At 33.2% G+C, this 26,316-nt stretch overlaps 1 protein-coding gene across 1 annotated transcript in view; it reads left to right on the forward strand.

Moving 5' to 3' along the window:
- Nucleotides 1-26,316, forward strand: part of Lgr4 (Leucine-rich repeat-containing G protein-coupled receptor 4) — a 76,056-nt gene that overhangs the window by 13,669 nt on the left and 36,071 nt on the right. The window contains exons 2-7 of the mRNA XM_017607365.1: nt 3,965-4,137; nt 12,602-12,970; nt 13,423-13,537; nt 14,308-14,379; nt 17,861-17,938; nt 18,367-18,438. Of these exons, the coding sequence (XP_017462854.1) occupies nt 4,068-4,137; nt 12,602-12,970; nt 13,423-13,537; nt 14,308-14,379; nt 17,861-17,938; nt 18,367-18,438 (776 nt within the window). The 5' untranslated portion in view covers nt 3,965-4,067. The remainder of the gene's footprint in view (nt 1-3,964; nt 4,138-12,601; nt 12,971-13,422; nt 13,538-14,307; nt 14,380-17,860; nt 17,939-18,366; nt 18,439-26,316) is intronic.

Genomic DNA, 26,316 nt, shown 5'->3' on the forward strand with positions numbered 1-26,316 from the left:
TGTATCATCATTTTAGTTTAGATGTCACGGTGCATGACCTTTATGTAATAGAAAAGAGGAGCGGGATAGAAGATTTTCTCCGAACTCTGGCAAACTAATTTGTTCTCATAATGAGCAAATTTTTACACCTTAGTTGTTCGCTGTGGAAATAGTGCACCCAAAAGTATGCATTAATAGATGTTTGAGCAACTTCCGATATCTAATTACACAGGCCTGCAATGGTTTTCTCTTTAAAAACCTAATTAGCAATTTGGGTTGGTATTAGGTGCTAAGCTGCGAAAAATGTGTTTTACAAATTTCATCACGTAAATTTTTCAAAAAATAAAAATAACTTAACTGTACACTGTAGGGGACGCTAAAATGACACAAAAAATCGCCAAGGCACGGACACTTAATTTTGGCTCGTATATTACGATAGATCTGTATATATACCATTTTCCCCAAGATATTTTCATTTTAAATTTGCTCTGCGTATGGAAATAAATCAAATTTTAACCTGGAAAATGTTACTCATACGCCATGTGCGAGTATATGAGCAAATCTCATGAGTTTTCACATTTTTCGACAAAAACGTGTTTTTGGTCGAAAGTGATGGAACACTTTTTTAGGCAATGCATTATCTTCAGTGTTGTATAAAGAACAAGATCCACTGCGAAATTGTATTTAAATGAAAACTTAAGAAAAATATACTCAAAAAGTAAAAATAGGGGTATTCACGATCCGGTGCATGCTGTCTGGCATGGTGCATAGATAGCATAAATAGCATGACTGGCTAATTTTTATGGTGTTTGAACACATGAAGCAACAACAAAACTAGTCAATTATGCTACTTACGTTATCTATGCTCCATGTAAGATAGTTTGCACCGGATCGTGAATACACCTAATACCAACTCGTGCTCATATACACGTAGTTATGTATGCACCGTAGCACCGTACACAGTCAGCAGGCACGCCTTAACTTAAAAGTCATAATATTATTATTTAATAATAATTAAATATTAACGTCGAATATTTTTCTACAGTAAATGTTCTTGACGAACATATAATAATGACGAATATATATATAATGTAACTCCTTCATCTATGCACACTGTGAATATGTATATAATTTTTTTCAAATGCACTAATCTGTTAAAGTAAAATTTTCTGATGTTCATGAAAGGTATGAAGCCTTCGGAATAGCCGAAGACAGTGCTGCTCTTACTTGTTTTTGCTATCCTTGTGCACTCTTATTCTTATTCCACTCCATATACGCCAATCAATTTATTTATTTTTATTTCCTTCGAATTATACACAAAATAATTCAATCAATTATACGCGCTAAAATATTTCCAAATTCAATGAATATTATCTTCAAAGAGAATAATTCAATCAAAGAAATGGGCAAATAAAGAAAGCAGTTACACAGTGATAAATATTAGTGTAAGCAAATGAGGGTCATTGAAGCTCAGAAAACAGGCTCTACGGTTTTTGTACGAATAAATAAGTGATACGCTCGTAGGCGGCCGTGTCATTGTAGACGAATGACTGATTGTTTTACGTTTGTAGTATTTATTCATGAAGTGGGAATACATAGATAGTCAATTAATTATGTATTTAGATTGATTAACCGACTTCACAAAAAGGAGAAGTTTATCAATTCATCGGAATATTTTTTTATATACATATGTTACCGCATAACTTTGGACCACGTTAACCGTTTTCTATAATTCGTTTTTTAAAGAAAAGGTGGTACCTCACAGGTGGTCCCATACTAATTTGGTTTAAACCCGATCATTGGATCATTGGAAATTAACAATAATCTTAAATTTTTATATGAAAGTTGAAGTCGGTTTTTTTTGCTTAAAAATTGCTTGTTTCAAGACAATATTTGTGGTGTGCGAACAAAAGAATGTTGTTGAAAGTGTAATGAAAGCTTGTTGAAATTTTGTTGTTTCAATTGGTTTCTTTTGATGTACATTAGGGTGGTCCAAAAATGCATGTGGGAAAAGTGCTCTCACCCCCTAGGATTGTTCTATATCGAAAAAAATTTACCCCGTTTTTTTTTTTCTATTTTGAAATAAAACCATATTTAGAGGTCGCTCAAAGCTTTCCATGTATTTTATATGGGAAAAACAAGTTTTCGTAGAAATGGTATAGAATTCTTGAAAATCAATATTTTTTGATTGGAAAACTTCGTTTCTCTTTAAGAGACTTCCAATAATAATATCAAATTGTTTATTTAACTATTTTCTATTATTAATTAGTTTTTATAGGACCAAACTATCAACTATGTATATACAAGGAGTACTAGACCACCCACTAGTCCACCCCTTCTAAAATTGACGAAAATGTTTTTATTGGAAAACGAAAAAATACGAATGACCAAGTCGGGAAGAGGACGAGTTAGGGGGAGAGAGTAAGAATAAAAATAAGAAAAAGAGGGGATGAAGAGAAAAATAGAAAAATAGTGCAGGAAGAAGAAGAAACATAACTTAATAGACGAAATAATAAATTTAAGGAAAACAAGAAATAGGATGAAGAAGCTAAGAAAAAGGAAAGCGGATTTAATTCTACTTTCAACATTATCACAATTTTAGTATTTTGTATTCGGCGAAAAAAAAAAAAATTAATCATCTATGCACTTGAATGAAGCACTAAATAGAACAATAAAAAAAGCATAATTATCAAGAAAAAAGCAAATAAAAGGAAATCCGCAAAATCCAGATAAACAGAGGTAAATAAAAAAAAATAAGAACAGCAGAAAGTCATTAAGAACAAACACAATAGGGGTATTCTCTGAGTCTTGCAAAGCCCTTGCACGGTGCACGGATTGCACGGTTTGCAAAGCTGTCCCATACGAAAACCGGTTTTTACCGTGCAATCCGTGCAATCTGTGCACCATGCAAGGGCTTTGCAAGACTCAGAGAATACCCCTAATGATTTCTTGATTTGTTTTAATTAACACAAAAAGCAACAATTAAAATAGCGAAGCACAAAAAATTTATCTAAACAAAAATGTTTTATAAAAGGTCAAAAATAGCACAGTATTGAAAGAATAATGGGCGCATACTTTGCGGTGCAGCATAGATTTCCATGTGCGTATGTGTGTTTTGTAGCAAGCTGTAGTCTATAAAACGCTGCCGTTGATGGGATTATTTGCTAGCAACAGACGCGATATCTTGCAGATGAGCAAGGCAGGCGGCAGTCGGCAGACGCGGTAGCCGACCGCAGTTTCGGCAGAAACAGCAGAAGCCACCCACTTCTCAATGTGACTAAGCAAAACAATCGCCTCTATTTTCATTCGCCATTTCGCTAGCTACTCGATTTACTTAGTCCAGTTGTTGTTGCCATTGTTTTTGGTGTTTTCTTTCGATCTAGCTGGGGGGAGCACATTTATGTGTTTTACCGCCGCGGGTTGACGGGGCGTATGCGTTTGTTTTAATTGTTTTCATTGCGATTGCGTGCGGCTGCACTCTGCGATGTTGGCGGCGGCATAAACGAAACGCCGTGAAATTGATTAAGTGAAAATTGCTTAGTGTCAGGAATGGGGAGAGGTTGGTGTGCTGGAAATAATTTTAGAATGTAGTTTGTACAATATTTACAGAGGAGTGCGGGTAATAAAACACAGAGGGGCGTATTTGCCGCAATTTCGAAAATATTTGGCCGAAATTTTGTTTGTGTGTGTGTGTTTGCGTTTACAAAGCGTCATAATTATAGAGCTGTCTAAATTGAAATCTTCTCCATTAAGTGGTGTGCTGTTGTGGAGGGGCAAAAATGGTACCAAAAATTTCCCGAAAAAAATTTTAAGAAATGAAATGTTTTTTGGTTTATTTAACCACTTTTGGGAGTACTTACATTGATTTTTAGTTGCACGGAAGTTATTGGCATTGGTTATTGGTATCACTTGATTTCTGAATTTTATGCCTTCAAAATCGCTGTTAACTATTTTTTCCATTGATTTAATTTTCTTACCTTTTCAGCTTATAAGGCTAGCATCCCTTCTTTCAAAATGAATCGCGTGAAGTTGAACTAAGGAAGCACTTATAATTTACGTAACCCCAAGGACTTGCCAAGAGGCTAATTATGGCTTATAAAATAATTTCTGTAGGCAGTCAAACAACAAATTTCTCCGTCTACATGGCGCTGATGATTGGTAAGTGAAGTAAAATTAACAAAATAATTGAAGCTTTAATGCAGCTATGGCCACAGTTCGAAAACAGTACTAGGGTGAACTTAAAAAAAAAAAAAAATGTTAACGAAACTTTAGGATGGCTATGTACAATGACAGAAGAAGTCATAAAACTAGGATTGGTTTTGATAAAAACCAAAAAAAGATCCATATGAAAAATTAAATCTTTTGTTTATGAATTCCATAAAAACAAGAAATTAAGCATTTTTAAATAATCCAAACCAAAACCAAAATTTTATATGCAATTTCAAAAAAAAGAACATTTCGCATAATTTCATAAATCAATTTTTTCATATCAATGTTATCTATGTGTGTGCTCCTCTGTATTTATTAAGCGCGAAAAGGCTACATCTTTATTTCAGATCCAGTGCTGACGCCATGAAAAGTACCGAATAATTTTGAAAAAGTCGCAACTCTAGTATAAATAATTCGTTTTTTTTTCGTAAATACTTTAAATTTCCGCTCTTTTCGAAATTGCATATTCACTTTTATTTAACTTTTTATGAAAGTTTACCATCATTCGTTTGGTTAATAACTTTTCATTTCACAATGAATTCCACAAGTTTTTTTAACGTTTATTTGCAAAAAAATCTTAAATTTCATTACAAAACAAAATCTACGATACGCTAAGCAAGAATAAAATTTACTCTTAAATATTTTTTTTTATTTTTAAAATTGAGTAGACGCCTTAAACTTATTAAAAATCTAAAATTGGCTTATGTTGCAATTTTTTCAATATCAGTTTTCAATCCCAATTTTAAGAAGTCCATGCAGTTTCGATAAACATTTTGAAGCAGAAAAACTTTGTATTTTTTAGCCGAATATCAAAATTCTCTCTTCAGATTTTTTTAAGATACTAAAAGTAGTTCCAATGCAAATTCAAACAATCTTTATAGAACTGATTTGATTTTTTTTTTTAATTTTATATTAATACAGAAAAAAAATAAAATTCGAAAAATCATATTTTAAAAACAAAAATCAAACTCGAAAGTAATTCAAAGCAAAAACTACAAAAATACATAGGGCATAAAAAAATGACTAAGTAAAAACTAATTAATAAATGTCACTCATGGCAAAATTTAAACTAAAATTATCGTCAAAATTAAGCATCGTTATATCCCTGTTATGTAATGTCATAGTTTGTATTAAAACTACGTTCGAGTTTTGCAAATTAATTTTTTCTTTAAATTTTCCGAAAATTGTATAAAATGTTTAGTAAGAAGTAAGAAATAAAAATGTTTTAGAAAAACAGATTTCCAATAGCATTGAACAGCAATATCTCAAAAATGTTTATAATTTTTTTTGATAATTGTTTTTATTCGGCTCGAAATGGCTGCAGCCAAAAAATATTAACGAAGCAACAGTTAGCTCATATTTAATTGTAAGCCAACTTAAGCTAACTAGATTTTTCTACGAATTCTCGTTGAAATTTTAATTAGTAAGTTCAGAATAAATTTGGAGCTCACTGCCGCCATCATTTGCATGCCACCCCTTAAGTACATATTTGCACATCTCTTACATGCAAACACATTTAGAATAGCATTTCTATTAGCATTTTAACAACTTTTTCGTGAACATTTCACGGATTTTAAAATGATTTTGCAGGTTACAAGCGCCAGCGTTACACACGTGTAAAAGATTGAGGGTAGCCTTTAGATTTTTCAGCTGACATATTTCCCATTTTAAGACACCTACTAACATATATTCAAATGAAGAAGGTAGATATTTATCTGAATAGAAATTTGCATGCAGTTATTTTAATTTTTTTTTGATTTTTCGGTGCTAACGGCAATCTAATTTCTTGTGAAACAAAATACAACCTCAATAAATATCACAAATTTCTGTGAAGTTTCGCTTTAAAGTTCATGGCTACGCATTGGTTTTCAGCTTATTGGAATAAGTCCAATGTTTGGTTGCAATAAAACCACTGAAATTTGGATAAATACAGCCAGAAGTTGCAAGGAGATTGACAATTGTTGGTAGACCTTTGTCTGCGTGCGGTATTTAAATAGACAAGGAAGCAATTCAGAAATTAAAAAAGTCCATTTAATTGTATTGTGCTGCATTTGTTCATTTGATAAATTAGCAAAAAGTTGGCCTAAAAGTATGCAGCTTAAGCTATTCGCCACTTTGAAGATGGCTGCAATTCGCATGCGGCGTATGAACTAATTGTTTGTATGCGTAGGAAATCGTTATACTAATAGTTTTGCCGTTTTTTTATGCTTTTCCACCTCTACTTAGTAAGCAAATATGTATGTCTTAGAATTATTGGAAATTGTTAGAAATGGTAGGGTTTCCAGAAATATTGAGTTGGCAGGAAAGGAGGTGAGTTATGGTAAGGTGTGTTAAGGTGAACTGAGAGGAGTTGATGTGAGGTTGGATGAGAGCTGTGGTGAGTTGAGGTGAAATGCGTTGAACATATCGTACCATAACATATCTCAAATGAAAGACAGATGACACGATAGCTCGAAAGACTTTTGTTATTCTAGTTAGCACAAAAGTCTTATAAAAAAGCTCTCTCATTCATCACTCCTGGTGAAAAGTTATTTTGAGAGAAAGCACTTGTATAGTCGCAGTGGCCGAGTGAGAAAAGCTCATGCGTGACATGTGAATTAACCGAGTACGAGTCCTCGGAAAGGGGATTTTTTGAATTTACTTTTTTCTCGTTTTTAATGTGATTGTCTCTTAATTTTTTGAAACTGGTTTTATGTATATTTTGATTTTTGAATTACATTTTTTTCTTTCTTTGTTTTATTTTAATGTTTAGATGTTATTGGTTTAAAAAGAAGAATATTTTAAAGAACTTATTTTATGTTTTCTTTTTTAAATATTTTTTCTCTGAATTTTCTTTAATTTAAGATATTATTGTTAAAAAAGAATTTTTTTTAATTTAATTAATTTTTACAAACTTATTGTATTTATATTTCTTTAATCTAATATGTTTTCTTTTGCTAATTTCATTTCTTTTGGATTTTATTGTTTTAAAAATAAAAATATTTATTTTTATTTTTATTTTTCATTTTATTTAATTATAAGTACTACTTTTTATTTTTTAATAAAATTGTTTCCTTTTCTTTAATATGAGAATTCTATTGTTTTAAGAAGACATTTTTTTATTTAATTTAATTTTTAAAAATATTTTAATTTACTTTTGCTTTATTTTCATTTAATTTTTAATTTTTAATATAACTGTCTTTTATTTATTTGTTTTTATTGTTCTTTTAATTTAATTCAATTTTTAAAAAACGTATTTCTGAAGGCGCACAGCTTAGAGCTTGTAAAATACTTGCCAGATTTGACAATCGTCTTACGAAAGACTGTGGTGAGTTGCCAGAATTGCTCTATTAATATATATAAATCTTATTCCTCAACTGCTGCTTATCACGCTTATTTAATTCAGTGTTAATATTAAATCATACATTTGGGGAATGTCCTTCTGATGTGTATGTATAGCATTTGTATTAGTGTCAGTTTTGATTTGAATTTTTTCGCTTTATTTTAAACTTATTGAAGCATAGTTTATCTGTAAAAGGGGTATAAGATAAATGCTTATATGCTCAGTCTTATTTTATTGTTTTTTTTTTAATATTTAGCCTTTGTAAAAGTAATAATCGTTAACATTTTTTATTTTTGCTCAGTAATAAAGTAATTTATGCTTTTACTTTTAATACAAAAATTTTATTGCAATGACTGCATTGTATGCAAGTAAGCCTTCGAAAATCCATTGCAAAATTTATGAACTGCGAATAATTCTCATATTTTCGCATTACAATGCGCACAGAAAAATTCGATTAACATAAATTTAATTAGCCGATGGAACGGGTCGAGCAGCTGAAAAAAATAAGGAAGTGCATGAAAAAAGAAATAAGGTAAATAAATAACAAATTCAAATTAACAACAGTGGACAATGCAAGGCACAAGGAGGTGGAAACTGATGAGACAAATTTCTTCCATTTTTGATGCATAAAACAACATTATTTTCCTTGATAGGAAAACAAGCAATTAACCGTTAGTTTTCTACTGAGAAGCTAGCAAAAATATACACTTACATTTTCTGATTTTCACGATTTTTATTTATTTATTTTGCTGGGTCTTAATGACCCTGTGCGCCAGCACCGCCAATTGCAATGCAACGTGCTGACAGTTGCTGTCAACTCTTTCATTATATTTGTTGTACATATATTGACAGCAGTAGCATGAACATTTCTGTTTATCAGCCATACTAAAAAGAAAAACAAAAAATAAGCACAACAAAATCGGCAAATTATTTACAGATCATAAAATTCGATATATTTGCCCAAGTTAATTTTTTTCGTGTATTCTGTGTCGCTCATTTGAGCTGTGTGTGAGTGTATGTTGTTGGCTCACAATAAGGAAGCTTTCTGCCTCCAGTGACCGTAAATTGAGTTTGCGAATTTCAGGCTCTTAAATGCCGCCACTGTTGATCGGTCTTGCCATTGACTTTTGATTAATTTACTTAATGGCACAACAAAATTTACGTTTTGCTATATTTGTTTTTTTTTTTGTAAGTACATACTCATACATACCAACGAACTGAAAATTTATTAATTGAATTTTTACTGCGCCACGCGTTTACTTGTTTAAAAGATTAAAATTTTGAAACGAGCGAGCGAACTTGAAAATGGTTTTATTTACTGAGGTCGGTAGGAAATCTAGTATTGATGAAAAAAGAGTTGGAGAGAGACAGAAAAATGCACGAAAGATGGAGAGAGACAAAGACAAGGAGAAAGAGGGTGTGAGGGTGAAAGAGATTAGCGCAGAGTTGATCAGTTAGAGCTTTTATCCTCTGCCTTTACGTTGCGGCGTTGTAACTCATACAAAGCAGCGACGATCAGATACCGTTTTTATCTCGCGCGAACTCTTGTTAAATCTTCACAGAGCTTTAGTAATTTTCTCCATATAAAAAGCATATATAAAGCTCAAATAAGCTCTGCATATGGCCAAGGCGGCGACCATAACCCTTATAAACAGTACTGATTGAATCAAAGCCCCGAATGTAGCTTTTTAAAGCTTTCTATGGGTTGTATAGGTTTTATATTGACGTGTAAAGAGCAAAAGCTCATTGTTCGTATTAGGGGTATAAAAAAAAAGTCAAGCGTGCCGGCTTATAATTTGGCCAACTCTGAGAGACAGAGAAAGAGAGCGCTTACGGTATATTAGCCAAAATTCCGTTAGAATATTTAAAAAGATTGAAAGGTAGCCGTACTAATGTGAAGCACGCGAACTATGGATTTACTGTGCACTTTAGTTTTCCTAAAAAGATCTCCATTTTTAAGAAGATCAGAAGAATATTTAGGGTTAAATCATATTCGAAGCCAAGCTATCGGCTTAGAGAGAAAATGATATGCCATTCATGGAAAGGAAATAGCTACTGAAAAACAGTTTGGAGGCAGATTTAAACTTCTAACGTTTTTTTTTCAAGCCTTTAAGCTTTTTTATACGGTCTCTATAGGCAATTTTTTCTCGTCAGAATAACCAAAGGGCCGGGTATGGCCGTTATTGGGGAGAAGTGACTTAATTGAGTGTCGGAAAGCGTGAGGTAATATGAGAGAAGCCTAGAGTAATTAATTGTGCTCTGTTGGCTTGGTAGTAAACTTTCAGTCAGTATTTAGTTTTCTAATCGAAATGCGTAGTTCGGAATAATCACTGGAGAAGTCATAAGTGTCCCCTTTCATCTACTCCTCTTTGGATTTTAATGACCAGGATTTTTGGACAACAGCTGATTGCGCCTTAAAAAGTATTTTATAATCAAGCTGAGAATTACAAGCCAATGCTGAGTAGGCGGAAAAGGGAAGGCAGTTTAAAAATCGTATGCTGCATACCTTAGGGAGCACTACCGGTTTGTGACAAGACTGAAGAGCTTCATCAACTGATGTTGACCGCTCAGTGGTATCGAATCGAAGGCTCATTTCAGCAGGGAAAACTCGTTCATGATTTACCCCCTTGAACTTTCCGTTAAATTTTTAGCTTCAGTTAAAAGTACAGGCCGGAGGTTTTTAAATAAGGTTTGCTCTTTGGAAGTGGACAACAATCTGGAAAATTTTTGCCTACACCCAGTGTTACTATGTAAAATCTTTTCTTCTTAGTCACCATGCCTTTCCTTCCAATTTGCTAAAAGGAGAAATTTTCTACGCCGTCTTTATTTGCAAAATTCGCCTTAATTCATTTTCGAAGCCTCAAAAATCTTACAGCAACGAAAAGTCATTAAAATCACTGATGCTTTTACGAGCTCACCTGCATAAATTTATATTTATGTATGAAGGAATGTGCACAAATTTCTCATACTTACACATGTTTATGGCCGGCCATGTCGTTACGATAACAAATTTTTATGGCAAAATAAAGAAAAAGCATGGCTGGCGAAGTGCTGAAATTAAAAGCAGACAAGCAGACAGCATGACCTTGGTCAGACATGCGGAAAGCAAAGTGATGGAAGACGCTTGTCGGAAGTGTGGAGAATGTGGGTAGGCCAAAGAAAGGAAAAAAAAAACAGAAAACTAAAAAGAAGTACGCAAACAATTGGAAACGGCGCAGATAAGAATAGCCGCAAGTAGACAAAAAAAAAGATAGATCTATGGTATGGAATGTTAACGATCCGGGAAAAGTAAATAAAGCGTGGATAACTGTAAAAACGATATAAAAGTGTGAGTAGTGAACGATGGCGAGGTAACTAGAGCTGAAGATGGTCAGAAGGGGTGGGAAGAAGAGGGTATATTTCACGATTATACAAAGCGGTGAGTGGTGTAGCAATAAAGCAGCAGCTGAAGGCGATAAAAGGCGAGGACATGCCAAGGAAGGAGGTACGAGCAAACGGCGGCCTCAGAAGGAGCACTTGAGGCGCTGCGTTGTCATCGTAGGGAAACCGCAAGTGAATACTTAGCCAACCGAAAGGGATGGCTTTATTGAAAGAAAATCCATAATAAGAGCAATAAAAAATGCCAAATGGAAAGCATTACACGTGCTGAGGACGGACGCACGAGTTGTCTAATGCCGAGTAATGCATAACTGAGTAGCTAGGAAAAGGGGGGAAAAAAATGAAAAATCACCAACAGCAGTAACAGGGAGCTGGTAATTCAACTCTAGCTGGTAGCCAATGTCCTCTACATTTACCCGCTTAAAGTAGCAATAAAGTAATGGCTAAGCTTTAGACACGACGTCATTGCACTCAAAATGCATTGCCATGTGGGTGAAAGTGCAAACGCAAACGCAAACGCAAAAAAATACTAAATAAATGATTGTATGTCCATAGCCAAGTTTGTACTCTACATTATTGCAACAATAACTATTGGGTGCTATTGAAATATTAAATGTGTTCCAAGAAGAAAGCATTACACTCCATATTAAAGGAAATTACTTTAAAAGAATTGCTGTAGTGGGCGAGCGTATGTCTGTTTGCCTGGCTCATCCTTGCGCTCACTTGGCCAAGTGTGACGTTGTAGAGTGTGTGGTTGCTTGATAGGCGGGCGCCAACATTTGTCAACACTGTTTGCTCCCTTGCTCAAATTATGGATATTTGTTGGCACGTGTAGGTGGAAAGCGTACGAAGGAAAGTGTTGGTAATGGGGAATGACAGCGGCAAGTTGATGGTTTTATTTCGAGCCAAAAATAACCAATTTTGCTGCCCTGAAATGTGTCACATTCGAGTGAGATGAATTCAATTGCTTGGATGGTCGTATTGCTGCAGTATCTCCTCGTTTTTTTTTAAATTTTTTTTCCTAGTCAGAGGGTTTTTGGAAGTTGCGAAAATCGATCAGTGCTACAGCAAGACTACAGTTTTGAGGGTGGAAACTGGGCGTAAGAATTGAAAAGAGATAGAAAAAAAAACATTGAGAACAGTTTAAAGTTTGGATGGGAACACTTTTATTTGAATCTACTTTCAACAAAACTGTATAATGGTGAAAACTGAATGCTGGGAAAAGTTTAAATTAAAGCACTTTCACTAGGAACACTTGTGTGCGAATGTCAAGAAAATAAAAGAAGCAAATCACAAGAAAAGAAAAGTGAGAACAGTTAAAATGAGGGAATATAAAGTGAAAACCGTAGTAAAATCAAACTTAATTAATCTTAGTATAAAGTTAGTTATAAAAAAAACGAGTTAAAAAATAGAGAACAGATCAAGTGGGAACAGTTAAAATAGAAGCAGTTTCGTAGGCATGCAAAATAAAAGAAAACACTTGCAAAGCATTTTGCTTGCAACAAAAAAGAAAAAGAATTGTGTGGTGAGTACAGCGTAAACGGGAACAGATATAGCGCTTAAAATTTCAAATGAGCTTGAATCATATGCGTAACAAGCTTGCCTCAACCACTTCAGATATTTTGTTATTATAATTTTAATTTGTTTTTCTATTACTTCTTCTCGTTGTCTCTGCTATGGCCCATTTAATTTCCTTCTCATTTCTCACCACAGTTTTTCTGCTGCCCGCGCCCGCTAACACATTCCTACCACTCACACACTCTGCCGCCACCACAACCATAACAACAACGACAACAACAGCAGCAAGCGCCAGTATAGCCGCCGCCATTATGCCGCCCATTGAATTTGCGCCGGATATGATTATAACACCCGATGCATTGGACAATTGCCCAATAGGTTACTTTCATTGCAACACATCAGCGCAGTGTGTGCCACAGCGGCTGAACTGTGACGAAAAGGCGGATTGTGATGATGCCTCGGATGAGTGGAATTGCGTCAATGATGTGGATGCGAAATTTTGGGATCACTTCTTTCGCAAGCAGCCCTATGGACGGCATGATGATGTGCCAGTGGAGACGTGCGGTAAGTGAGTGAATGAGAATAGTACGCGTATATGTATGGAAGTGTAAGATATTGTTTTTGTGGACATGTGTGTGTGTGTGTGTCTGCCTCTTTGCTTTGAGTGTCAGTTAAATTAACAATTGTTGTCGCTAATTGTTGCGCACTACCCCCAAACAAATGCCGAAGTGAAAAGACAACGCGCCGCTGGCGCTTAGCGTTTGTTTATTAATTTCTGCGCAACAATTTTTTCTATGTTTTTTTTTGTTTTAGGTTTTAGTTGCTATTTATTATCATTTATTGTGAACTCAATTCCGCTTGATTTACTAATGGCAAACACGTTTCACGCCGCTAATTGGTAGCGTATTCATCTACTGGGCTACTTTTTCGTTAAATATTTATTGTGCCTTTGTATGGTTTCGCGTGTTATTTCTGTAAGTAATTTCGCCCTCAATTGTTTTCCATTTCTTCCGCAGATTGGCTGTACCCAAGCAATTTTAGCTGCCTTTGTCGTGGTGATGAAATTTTATGTCGCTTCCAACAGCTAACGGCAATACCGCCCAATTTGCCGACCATAGAATTGACGATGCTGTAAGTATGAATTGGAGAAACATAGATACACAGACGCATATACATACATACGCACATACAATACTCATACACTAATTGCTCATGTTACCCAATAAACATTTGGGTTGGAGATCAAGTGGAGATTTTCCAGTGTACCAGGAGAACCAACCCATTCTCTAACAAAAGGGCACATTTTTTGTATGGAAAATAATCTGAGTTCTCCACTTGAGGAAAGCTTGAATATCAATTTGACTTCAAACTGTCTTAAGTTTTAGTCAAACCTTGGAAAAATTTTTGGAGAAAAGTTTTAGAGCTCCTTTTGAGAATCAAAAATTTCTCAAAAATTGAAAAAAGTAGGAAAAATGTTTGCTTTGTGCATATTGGGTAGTGTTAGTAACATTTGCCCTATCAATCTTCATCATCATTACTGCCTGTTGTCAAGCAAAGTAACAATTCCCTCGCCTATAAAAAAAGTTGCCATATTCAAAGAATGTCTGTATGGAGTGCAAAAAAAATAGTACATCTGTTATTTAATAAATTACTTTTAAAACTTTCGATTGCTGTCAACCCGGCTGCTAAGTGCTGCGCGCTCATGCAAAACGCTTTCTGCATTGTTATTTTTACAATGTGTTGTACAAAAATGGTTCATTACCTGCACGCCTGTCACATTACATTTTACCACTACCTTGCTTTTATTAATTTAAAAATTAATTAACACATTCACTGTCATACGTAATTATGCTTAATCATTAATATTTTATTATTTTTTTGCTTGGTGTTTTCCATTACAGCGATTTGACCGGAAATAATTTTCCCTACATCGATGAGCATTTTATCGCGCAGTTGCCAATGGTGGAGAGCCTGTAAGTATGCAAAAGAAATAAATGTACAAATATTGTTAATGTTATTTAATGAACAAAAAGCTAAAGTTAACATTCAGAAATGTACATATACACATACTAGTGGCGTTCAAAATAATAGCAGCAAAATTCAAAATTATGCTATCGGCAACTTATCTTTATTTATTTATTGTTAATAATTTTCATTTAAAATATGGGTCGGTATATATCAGATACCACATAAAGAAAAGTTTCAAAGCTTATTCAAATTTCAGTAAAATTTTGATGTTAATAGTTTTTTCCTCTCAGTGTAATACATAATCACAAGAATTGTTTCCAACGCCCGAGAATAGACAATTCTTACAAATTTTTCGAGGTACTGAATCCTATGCGGAAAATTTTCGTTGCCTTATTTTGATACCCAAAAATCTCTAAAAGAATAGCAGGCGCGACAAATAACATAGTTATATTAGTCCTGCAGAGCTCCTCCGGACTTGTGAGAAAGTATGAACCTAAGACGCAATCTAGCAAAAGCTGGACAGTCTAGTAGGAAAAGCTGAGATGATTCCACCTTGTTGTCCTCCATACAGCTGCGACAAAAGAGGTTCGGAAAGATATTTAATCTCACTGCATGAACCCCGAAAGGACAATGGCCTTTCTGAACTAGGATCGCGAGATCTGGGTTCGCGAGCCTAAGGAGAACCCTAAACCACCCCAGTCCGCCCTCGACCAGAAAGACCTAACCGTAGCACATGTCCTGGTTTTACTCCAACGCTCGCTGAGTTGACACGAGGCCCATCTTTGCAAGAGAGGGTGCCGCCTCTGGCCAGTTCATCAGCCGGAAACTGTTAAAAGTGGTTCCAGCATCCAATCAACTCTACCTCTGAAAATATCTTGGCTTATACAGAAAATGATCTTTGGCTTTGTGAGGGATCATATCTCCAATATAGCAGCCTTTGACTGAGTTAGGTTATCTTATACTATAATATGGTGGTCAACCGCAGTCGCAGACACGCTTGGACATTATAGAGGTTGTCCTTTGTCATACCGATTGATTTTGAATGGTAACCACTGAGACGGCGAGTTTCTCGGGGTTCGTTATAAGGACCAGCAGATAAGAAGAAAGTGGTGAAGTGATTCCACTTAATCATCCTGTGGCTTAGGAAGCGTACGGAGCTCCTGTGAACCAGCTCAGAGCAAAGTCTCTTCCAGCCACCTCTTCTACAAATTTTTGCTCTGCTATTTCGCAGTGGCTGTACGCTATCAGAGTCAGAGCTTAAACCAATTATTTCTGCTTCAAAGGAATTTAAGTTGAGAAAATAGAAAAAAAGGAGTAAATCCCTTTACCGACTCCGGCACTTATTCCGCCAGCTAACTTTTACTTTTGTGCCAGCACCACTTTTTCCTGGTTTTAATTAACTAAATTTCCTTTTATTTAACTATTTATGTCGTTCGTGCTAGAAATTTTCAAACTTCAATCGCCTGTGTGTTTCTATGTCCGCCCAACTTTAAAATGAAAATTAAAATTAGTTTTAATTGCAAACACTTATTATGCATTTCTGTCAGACAAAGCTTACAACCCAAACAAAGTTATGTAAGTGAATAGGGTACACATGTGAAAAATCAGTCGTTCATGCGTAGGTTCACACACTTCTGTATGTACATATGTATATAGCTACATAGACGACTATGTAATATAAAAATATTTAAAATAAAATTGTGCACTTTACTTAATATATTCGTTTACAAGGGGGCTTTTTGATTTTATTATACTCGTATGCTAATGCGTTGTTGGTATGTTGTTGAAAACCATTGGCAAATATGCTAAGTATGTCCTCGAGCGTAGAAATTTAAAATTAAATTCTGAAAAATGTCCTTGTCCTTGCGATAGTGTAAATGTGTGTGGCGAATTTTTTAATAAAATGGTAAAAAATATTATGTAGTATAGCTCGAATACTTACTTTGGCAAGGGATCAAAGGCAGTGGAGAATTTGTGGTCGTAAAGTTACAAAGGATTAATGGAGAAATGAATTTTATGAGCACTTTCGTAGTTACAAATGGGCAAAGGGCAGAAATTCTACTAATAAATACTAAGAGCTACATACTTACATATATATGTATGCATGTAAAAGCGTATGTATGGTTAGGTTAAGTTGACTTTTTGACCAGTTTTAGTTATTTTTCGTTTGTTTATCTAATGTTTTTAATTTTTAATAAAAGCCTAGCATGTTACATAACCACATTTCGAACTTCTTACAGAAATTATAAAAATTCACAAACTTTAACAATTGCACCAAAAAATTTTAAACTTTTTATTAGAAATTTTTAGAAAAATTTACGGACTATCCATTAGATTTTAGTAGGTTAAAGTAAAAATTTTAAAACCCTAAAAAATCGCTTTGATTTTTAATAATTTTTTTGCTGACGTTGCTAGGCATTTTCTTCCATATAAAAGTAATTGTCGAGCATACTTTATCTGGGAGAAAATGTTCAATACTGTCTGCAAAAAAAATTATTAAAAATCAACGCGATTTTCTGGGCTATAAAACTGCATACCGAAAATTTTTCTAAAAATTTTTAATAAAAACTTTAAAATTGTTGGGTGTTTAATTTTACATATTTTCTACGAAGTTTGAAATGTGGATTTATATGTTGCTGGTTATCGGATTTCTAAAAAAAAAATTTAAAATTCGTACATATTAAATTATGTTTTTCGAAATTTCTTGATTTTTTTTTTTTAGTTTTTTATGACTTTCCATTATTCTCTAAATTTTGGTTTTAATTTTTTTTAATTGTGAAATTAAGATAGTTGATATTATTTGTTATGCTATATCGAGTGCACTGCAAAATTTTTTTTCCAAAATTTTTTTAATGATACACGGTTCCAAGTCACATATTTGATGCTCCCACTTTCACATTCTTATACATTTTTGTGATTTGAATCCACTTGCTTTGTTGTCAGTGAAATGAAAAGTAAATGGCAAACGGCGTCTAAATATGTAACTATATTCTACATGAATATTTTTTAAATATTCCTAGATATTTTTAAGTGCAAATTTTGAAATTTCTAAATTTGTTATTTATATATATACATAAATGTTAATATTTTTAAGTACTTTACTGGTGCCACCTTATTAAAGGCATACATCACTCCAACCGACAAAAAGATTAAACAAATTTTGGCATCCAATTTTTTGTAGAGTTATTTTAAAATTCCTGCATCCAATTCTTTTTAAAGAATTTTAAAGCTCCTGCAGCTGTTTTTTTTACGGAAATCTTATTTTTAAAAGATGTTGTCATTACGCTATAAAAATAAATTTTTTTAAATATTTTTTTTTTATAATTTCATCATTTGGAATTTTTTACAAAAAAAATATATTTTTAAAATTATAAATATCTTTTTGCTTGCATTATATATATAATATTGACATACGTATTTGAAATATTAAAATTAATGTTTCCATCGTTTTTAATTGCCTTCACCTTTTTATTTTTCTTTCTTCAGGGTCTTAAAATTTTGCTCCATCGATCGCTTGGCATCGTCTGCCTTCAGAAGACTATCGGAGATACCGTTAAAAACCCTGTAAGTGTATTTAAATATATTATATGTTATTACTGGGTACCTATTCATCTTTTATTTTGAAAACGAAATGCTCAAAAGGAGCTTTGAAATGTCATAATATTGTTTTAACAAACGGAATTCTTAGCAAAACAAAATAAATAAAAAATAAACGTGAAATACCAGTATTTTTTGTAATTTAAAATTTTTTTTATTTTTTTTCTTATGTTAAAAAAATTACCCAACAAACTAAAAACAAATTTTTCAACTTTCATATGATTCTTTTATCTTTTTTTTGCATTTGTAGATTTTAGAGTTTTGTGAAATTAAAAAAAAATAACATATGTACGATTATTTCCTTTTTTATAAATTTTGTATTTATTATAAATTTGTACATTTTAATTCCGTAGAATTTCACTGCTATTTGATTATCCTATCGTTCCTCTTTCCAGCTATTTGGATGAAAATAAAATCTCTAGCTTGGCCGAAAATCTATTCCCTGCTGGAAATTCTTTGAAAACATTGTAAGTAGCACAAATTTTATATTCAACATTTTGATGCAATTTTTTTTCTAATTTGACGAAACATAGTGCCATTGTTTTACATTTAGTGAAAATTTGCAAATTAAAACTTTTTGTCGCGACTGGAAATTTCTAACGCCAAATAATAAATTGGTTTTCTGAGTGTCGTTCGGCAATTTTCTTCCGCATTATTTATTACATTTCGTAGTCAGCCGCAATGTCTTTCAATTTACAATAATTAAACTGGCTTATGTTGTTATTTGTTCTTTTTTTGTTTTTGTACACAACTGGCACATTTTTAAATAATTGCTTTTCGTAGACTCATTAATTAAAAAATATTGAAGGAGCTAGAAAAGATTGATGCGGCTGGAAAGTAAATAATTTGTGTGTATGCAATTGCTTGGTTTAGAATACATGTACAATTTATGTTCTATGACTGTGCCACCATATTTAAAATTTTAATGAATTAAAAAAAATATTTGTGGCGTGCGCCTAAAGTTTTTAGAATCTTCAAACCTGCACTTTATTATATTAAAATTGAATGGGCTATAGAACTGCCCACTCAAAAAAATCTAAAAAATCTGATTAAAATTTTTTGAAAATTTAGACGCATTTTTGCAGAATTTTTATAATTTTTGCACAAAGTTTGAAATATGAATTTATATGGTTTTTGTTAGATAGTGAGCTATGATTTTAAAAAAATAATGAATATTAAATAAACAAAAGAAAAACAGGAAGAATTTTTTAAAATGTCGTGTCCCTGTTTATTTTTCCACCTCTGTATGCTTAAAAAGGCAGATATTTAAGTTTTTAATTCTTTCATACTGACATTATTTTGTGTTGAAAAGTAAAAATTTAAAAAAAAGTAATATTATGAAAAAGTAAGCGTAAAACGTCAGCTACAGCACTGTCCTTACATTTTCCAATAGTTTCCGTATGTAGAATGTATGTGTTTATGACTATTTTGGCGCTTTAATAAGCATATATGTATATTAGGGTGGTCCAAAATTGCATGTGAAAAAGTAAAGTCGGAACTTGTATGCTCTCGCACCCTAGGATTGTTCTATACGGAAAAAATATACCCTAATTTTTTATATTGAAATCAAAAAATATTTAGCGACCAAAGTCTTTCAAAAAAAAAAATAAAAAAAAAATTTCGTAGAAATGGTATAGAATTCTTAAAAATCAAAATTTTTCTCTCGGAAAACTCTGTTTATCTGCAGGAGATTCCCAGTAATAATACCCAATTGTTTAGTTAACAATTTTTTCATCGCAACTAAATATAATTTATATGTCCGCCAAAAACCTACAAAAATCCCGAAAAATGCAAAAGGGGGGAACAATAAAAAATCGTTAGTATAAAAAAATGGTTAAATAAACAATTGGCTATTATTATTGAAAGTCTCGTGAAGGGAACCAGGATCTTCCGAAAAATATTGATTTTAAAGAATTCCATTACTACGAAAAATTGTTTTTTTTTGCCATATAAAAATACATGGAAAACTTTGAGCGCTTTGAGCGACCTCTAAATTTTGAAAAAAATAGGTGTATACTTTTTTTCGATATAGAACAATTCTAGGGGGTGAAAGCATTACAATTTCGACTTAAATTTTTTTGGACCACCCTAATGTATATACATATATATACTATAAATAATTTGCAATATTAATAGTTATACATATACGCTTTTGAACGCCACTTTCTTGCCCCATTAGTCACGCGCTTTTACTCAAATTGCATGCTCATGAAATCGGCGAGTGAGCGCAAACTAACCGTAAGGTCATGCAAACCAGCAGCATTTATCATTTCTTTACTTTTGTATATTTCCTGCGCTCTTTTTGCTCTTTTTGCATATGCGTGTATGAAAATATAGCTAGTATGTATGTATGTACAAGTGCATACAAATGTGTCGCTGGTAATTATGCATAAAATATGTGCTCTTTTGGCATTTACCACACTCATTTGCACATATCCACATGCGGAAGCATATCAAGTGCTCGCCAGCTACAAGCGATGACTATGTTGCGTATACGCAGCGGCATGCGGACACTTGGCATTTTTTTTCACTTGTTCAACAGCCTACAACAACATTGTCCGTGTTGTTAATATTCGAGTTGTTGTCGTGCAAAATACTGTTGTTTTATAATATTTATGGTTAATTAATAAAAAGTACACCGCAAAGTGTTGCTGCTGCTATTGTTGTGGCTGTGGTAGAATTGTCTTAATTAGCGCTCAAGTTACGTATACGCCGTGTGTCAGCTCGTAGGAAGTGGGCGAAGGCGAGAATGTGTGAATGTGTGTACATATGTAAGTAATGTCCCAGTAGAACTTGGGAGCATCGTACGATTGCTCGGTGAGTACTCCCTTGGGAGTATACGAATACTCCCCATTGCTCCCTATGCTTCTGTGTATAAGCATGTAATTTTGTATACTCCCTTTAACATTGGATGTCCTAGGAGGGGGAGTAATCCCTTTTACCTCCTAAACGAGCAATCGGGGAGCACACACAGAATTATCATCCCACAAACCTCCTAATAGAGCAATACGGGAGTACTCCCATAGTTACCTCCCAGAAACCTCCCAAAAAGACAACAAGGGAGTGCACATAGAGAACATCCCAGATTCCTCCCGAACGAGCAATAAAAGAGCGCTCCCATTAGAGACATCCCGAAAACCTCCTGTAGGAGTAATAAGAGAGCAATGATAACGAATATTTTACATTAGCCAAATGGATTTTGCTATTTATTAAATTTTTTTATTTAACTTTTTAATCACATGCATTTGTGCAATATTACAAGATCTTAAAAATAAAGCATAAATGATACGTCTTACATAATTGCTTAATTTTAGAAATATATTGCAGAGAAATCATATGAAATTAAAACATAATAATAACAAAACGGTAAGATAAGATTTGAATTATATGCACCTATATGCACATATAAGTATGTACTCCTATATGATTTCCTGGGTGTCAAGGATGCTTGCCAGTTCAGGAATCCACCAAGCGGGGAAATTGTGAAGGTGACTTTGCTTATCTGACATCTTTGTCACCCATGCGATGTTTAAAGCCGGGGGTCACACTTAAATGCTGACACTAATTTGCGCAATCTGAAAAGTATTTAAGGGTGCATTTACAAGTAATACAATACATACTTAATATATTTAAACAAAAATTGAAGTGCATACCAACGGACTTTTATTAAAATCTGTGTGCTATCCAAATTAAATTATTGTGTGCTCCTTATGCTTCTATAAGAAATATTTTCTGTTGTTTTTTTTTGTATGATAAATTTTTTCGAAAACACAAATTTCTTTTGGGCGAGGTGCGTATTGCTCTCCTATCAATCAAAAAGAATACTCTTGGATTTATCGCTTAGGAGACATCACTTTTTGCTCCTAAACGAGTAATAACGGAGTACAAAACCGACAAATCTCGCTTATTGCTCCCAAATCATGCCTCAGGGAGCATTCTTTAATTGCTCGCTTAGGAGATCTCTCATTAAGCTCCTAAGCGAGCAATACAGGAGTACAAAACCGAGAAATCTCGTTTACTGCTCCGAAATCATGCCTCAGGGAGCAATATTTCGTCGCTCGCTTAGGAGATCTCTTATTTGACTCCTAAACGAGTAATAAAGGAGTACAAAACCGACAAATCTCTCTTATTGCTCAGAAATAAGGTTAAGGGGAGTACTCTTTTATTCCTCACATAGGGAGATCTCCCTTCAAGTTCTAATGGGGTAGGCCCCGGAGTATTTTTCCTTTGTAAATATTTTCGAATTTCATTGAGTGGCGCATGAGATTCCGGAATTGTGTATAAATAGTGTGGTATAGCAAGTAAGACTGGTGAATTCAGTGGCTGTCACATACAAAGGAAAGGGTTGTTACTTATATAAAATACTCAGGTCGTGTGATAGTTTTTAAACACCTGAAATTTATTTACAGATTTAATGTCATGAAAAGGTTTCTCATAAAATCCATTTGCCGTTCGGAGGCAGCGTAAAACTGTAGGCCCCTCCATTTGTGTAACAACATCAAAATGCACACCACAAATTGGAGGGGAGGCTCGGCCAAACACTTTTAGAAAGTATAAGCGACAAAATATTATTATTATTAATTTCAGATCGTTTGTTTATGATTTACACGCACTTCTTACCAACAAAACGTGTTCAGCAAAGCATATTTTAACTTAGAAGCTATACTGCTAAAACCCTCTGTTCCTACTCCATTTATTCCCTTAAGCTTTTAAATTATAATAAACAAAAAATCTCAGTCGTTTTATGCCCTTCTATTCATTTCGTTTCTGCTTGTTAAATTTGCCATTACATGCTACTATGGCAATAACCTACACACTCTGCATTGCTTGCAAACCTTTGTCCTGGCAACACATTTCTCAAATCATAAGTGTCAGCAGCAGATTTGCAATAACATTTTGACTCTTTTTCCTTTTCGTATTTTCTTGCTGCGAGTGCGTTCAATGAATTTAAGTGTATTTCTAAAATTTACATAGTCATTCACTTTTTCATTTTCATTTTCATTTTCATTTCATTTTCTGTCTGGATATAGATAAATGTTTTTATTGGTTTGATAAAGCGTAATATTTCTCGTTAATTTTCCATATGGAGCTCTCTTAACTCATTGTACACATATGTGTATATGTACGAAGAGGACTGAGAGTGTTATAACATAAGGTACACTCTAAAAAAAATGTGTTTAAATTTGCGCATATTAAGATAGGTAACCAGTCTCCTCTCTTAATTAATGCAAATTTACACACCGTGTTATTTAATTTAACACTGCTTGCTTATTTTTACTTATCATATTCAAATTTGTTTTTTGAGTTCTAAACATTTATTAATCACAATTTCACAGTTTACACATAAATTGTTTAAAATTTCCTCTAAACAATTTTCGTTTAAATTTACGCATATAAAGAGAGTAACCAGTTTCCTCTGCTAGTGTGTGCAAAACTAAACACTGTCTGTTTACTTTTACATACCAAATTTGTCAAGTAGCGCACAAATGGGATGGGTTTTGGGGTTAAATTTATTATGATTTAAGAAATTTGTATAGAAGAAAATATCTTTTCCATTCCTTGTGCGTCATTTTGTAAGAAATTTTCTTTTTTCTTTAGAGCTCTTTAAAGTTTAACTGCGAATGAAAACATTGTCCTAATAATATGCAATGCATACTCACTTACTGTTGCTTTTTACACTTTACAGCCTAAAAAAAGTTTACCACTGATACGTACTTAACAAGCATTCGAAGATTTAATTTGCTAACTTGGAATTCGATCCACCAAAATGAGCTACATGGTTGAAATACAAGTTCAGTTAAATTTTCGTTATTCGAAGTATTAAAAAAAAAACTATAAACCAGAAATCGGCGAAAATGAATATAAAAGTGTAAAAAGTTCATTGAATTACTTAATTTATTTATATTAAAATTCTTTTCTAAATTTTTTTATTACTTTTGAAAGTTGAGTGCATCTTGTGTTTTTAAAACTTTTAATTAAACAAGTAATTTCTAAGCAATTCAATTCTCATATATAAATTTATTAGTACCGTTACTTTTTTCATGATTTAATGTTCGGATCTAAACCAAATTACGAGACGCTTAAGGTACCATTTTCCGGTAAAAAAAAAAAAAAAACAATTATTGGAATCGGTTCATCGGTTCAAAGTTATACGGTGGAATACATAAAAGCAGAAAAAATACTCCGAAGAATTGATAACCGCCCCTTTTTTGAAGCCGGTTGAAAATGTTTGAGTTCTTTGTGAATTTTATGTAAATAAAATGCAATTTATGAAACTTTAAACAATTTATTTATTTATTTCGTACAGTATAAAACTTGCGAAATGTATTTCAAAGAGCGAATTTTCAGTAGTTTCTGATGATATATATTTAGAAATATAAACTCTTTAATTAATCGCAAAGCGCAGTCCCTGTCGTCCATAAAAATTTGTCCTTGTCGAGGCTCTATTCTTCTATTAACTCACTCTACTAACTTAATTCATATGCAGCCGGAATAATAATTTTAAAATTCTACATGCACGTGCATGGATGCTAATAAATACGCAACTCATTATTACTTTGTTAAGGAATAAAGTTCCGTATCTAATATTTGTTACTTTTGCCAGGCAAATGGCATGAATGTCGCTCATACGCACTGGCACACTGAAACACTACCAAACAACTGCTCATGAGCTTCGAGCGCAAAAGTACTAATTATGCAGAAAGTAACTAGATTTTTTTACATAAAATATTGTACAAACTGCGGCTGGTAACAACTTTCACTCAATTCGTGCCTTAATAAGGGGCGTGGATGTACATGTGTATGTATGAACGCTCTCCTAGGCGTCGAAATAACAACCTACACATTACAGATTCCCTGACAAAAGCCACACAATTTGCCTAAGTCATAATTATAATGGCCTGACATGCCCATTATTTGCTTGAGAGTCATTCGGCAGTCTCAGCTGAATAGCTGAAAATTTTGCTTTGTTGATTTTGTATGTTTATGCAGTTCAGTTATCCTACGCCTTTGCATACTCGAGCTGAGAAACTTAATTTTGAGGAAGTGTTGTTGGCTGTTACGCTCCATGCGCCGGATTTATATTGTTTGTGGAATGAACTGCCTCCGCTGCGGTGGCGTCAAACATTCGAGGTGGTTAAAGTAGAAGGTGTGGGCCCAATTGTTTGGCTGTTCTGGTGGTAGAAGCTGGGCGACTAGCTGCTGCTGCTGCTTGCTACTGCTGCCATTGTTTGACGCACAATTGTAGTGGCATTTAGTTTATGAACTTGATGGACAGCTGCACTCATCTGCAGTGAATCGGTATGACGCGGATGTAAAATTTTGTAAAACTTGTGATAGTATTGTTGTAAAGTTGAGTTAAGCCGCGAAATTCGTTGTGGCCAGGCATTGTTGCCAAAATTTTGAATTTTCAGTAATTTATTTCCTGTGCTAATAAGTTTCCAACGGGGCTGCTGGGCCGAAAAAGTAAAGGATGTAAAAAACTAAAAACTAAAAACTATAATCCATGCATTTTTGAATGGAGCACACTTTCAAAAGTGGAGAGAAAGTTTAACAGTTGAATTTTTTTTTTAAACTTAAAAACGATTTCATTAAATTTCGATTTTTTGATTTCCTAATCGTAATCTAAAAATTTGCTTAATTAATATTCTAACTTTTCTCATGTTTTTATGGCTGTATTTTTAGAATTTGAGTTTAATGAATACTTTTCGAAAAATAGTTCGTAAATAAAAAAAGTTATAATTTATGACAAAATTTTATCTTAATTTTAAGTGACTTTTAAATTTTTTTAAATTATAGAAACTTTTGAAATTCTTTTGGAAAACTGCTTTGGGTCTTAGTTTTAAATATTTATGTAAATACAACTTTCGTATTGCTTTGTTTTTTTGAGAATTATTTATTTTATGCACATAAATATATAAGACTTACGAGGCTCGCTTTGCCCAAAAGAGAATTGAATTACGAATTTCTTGGAAAATTTCAATAAGTTGTCTCTTAATATAAATATGTTTTTAATTCTAAAAATTTGTCTTGAGAGTTTCGAGAGATAAAAACAAACAATGGCACTTCCAAAAAATTACTCCATTTATTTGGAGTTTCGTGAGGTAGACTTTTTTAAAAAGAAAAAGTTATGGAATTTGCGAAAAATTTCGAGTTTTCTTTATTCATGTAAAACAAGTTACATATGCATATGTTTATGTAAAAACTTAATTAGGAGGCAAATTACTTATTTCAAGTTTTTTTTGAGAATTTCGAAAAAATCATTACAATATAAAAGTTTTGTAATTTTTCAAATAAGAAGTACCTTTGTTTTACAAAATTTTTCAATTTTAAATTAAGACTTCAAA

This window comes from Rhagoletis zephyria, unplaced genomic scaffold (assembly GCF_001687245.7).
Source record: "Rhagoletis zephyria isolate East Lansing unplaced genomic scaffold, Rhagoletis_zephyria_1.1 Rzeph_scaffold_00006, whole genome shotgun sequence".
Taxonomy (NCBI): domain Eukaryota; kingdom Metazoa; phylum Arthropoda; class Insecta; order Diptera; family Tephritidae; genus Rhagoletis; species Rhagoletis zephyria.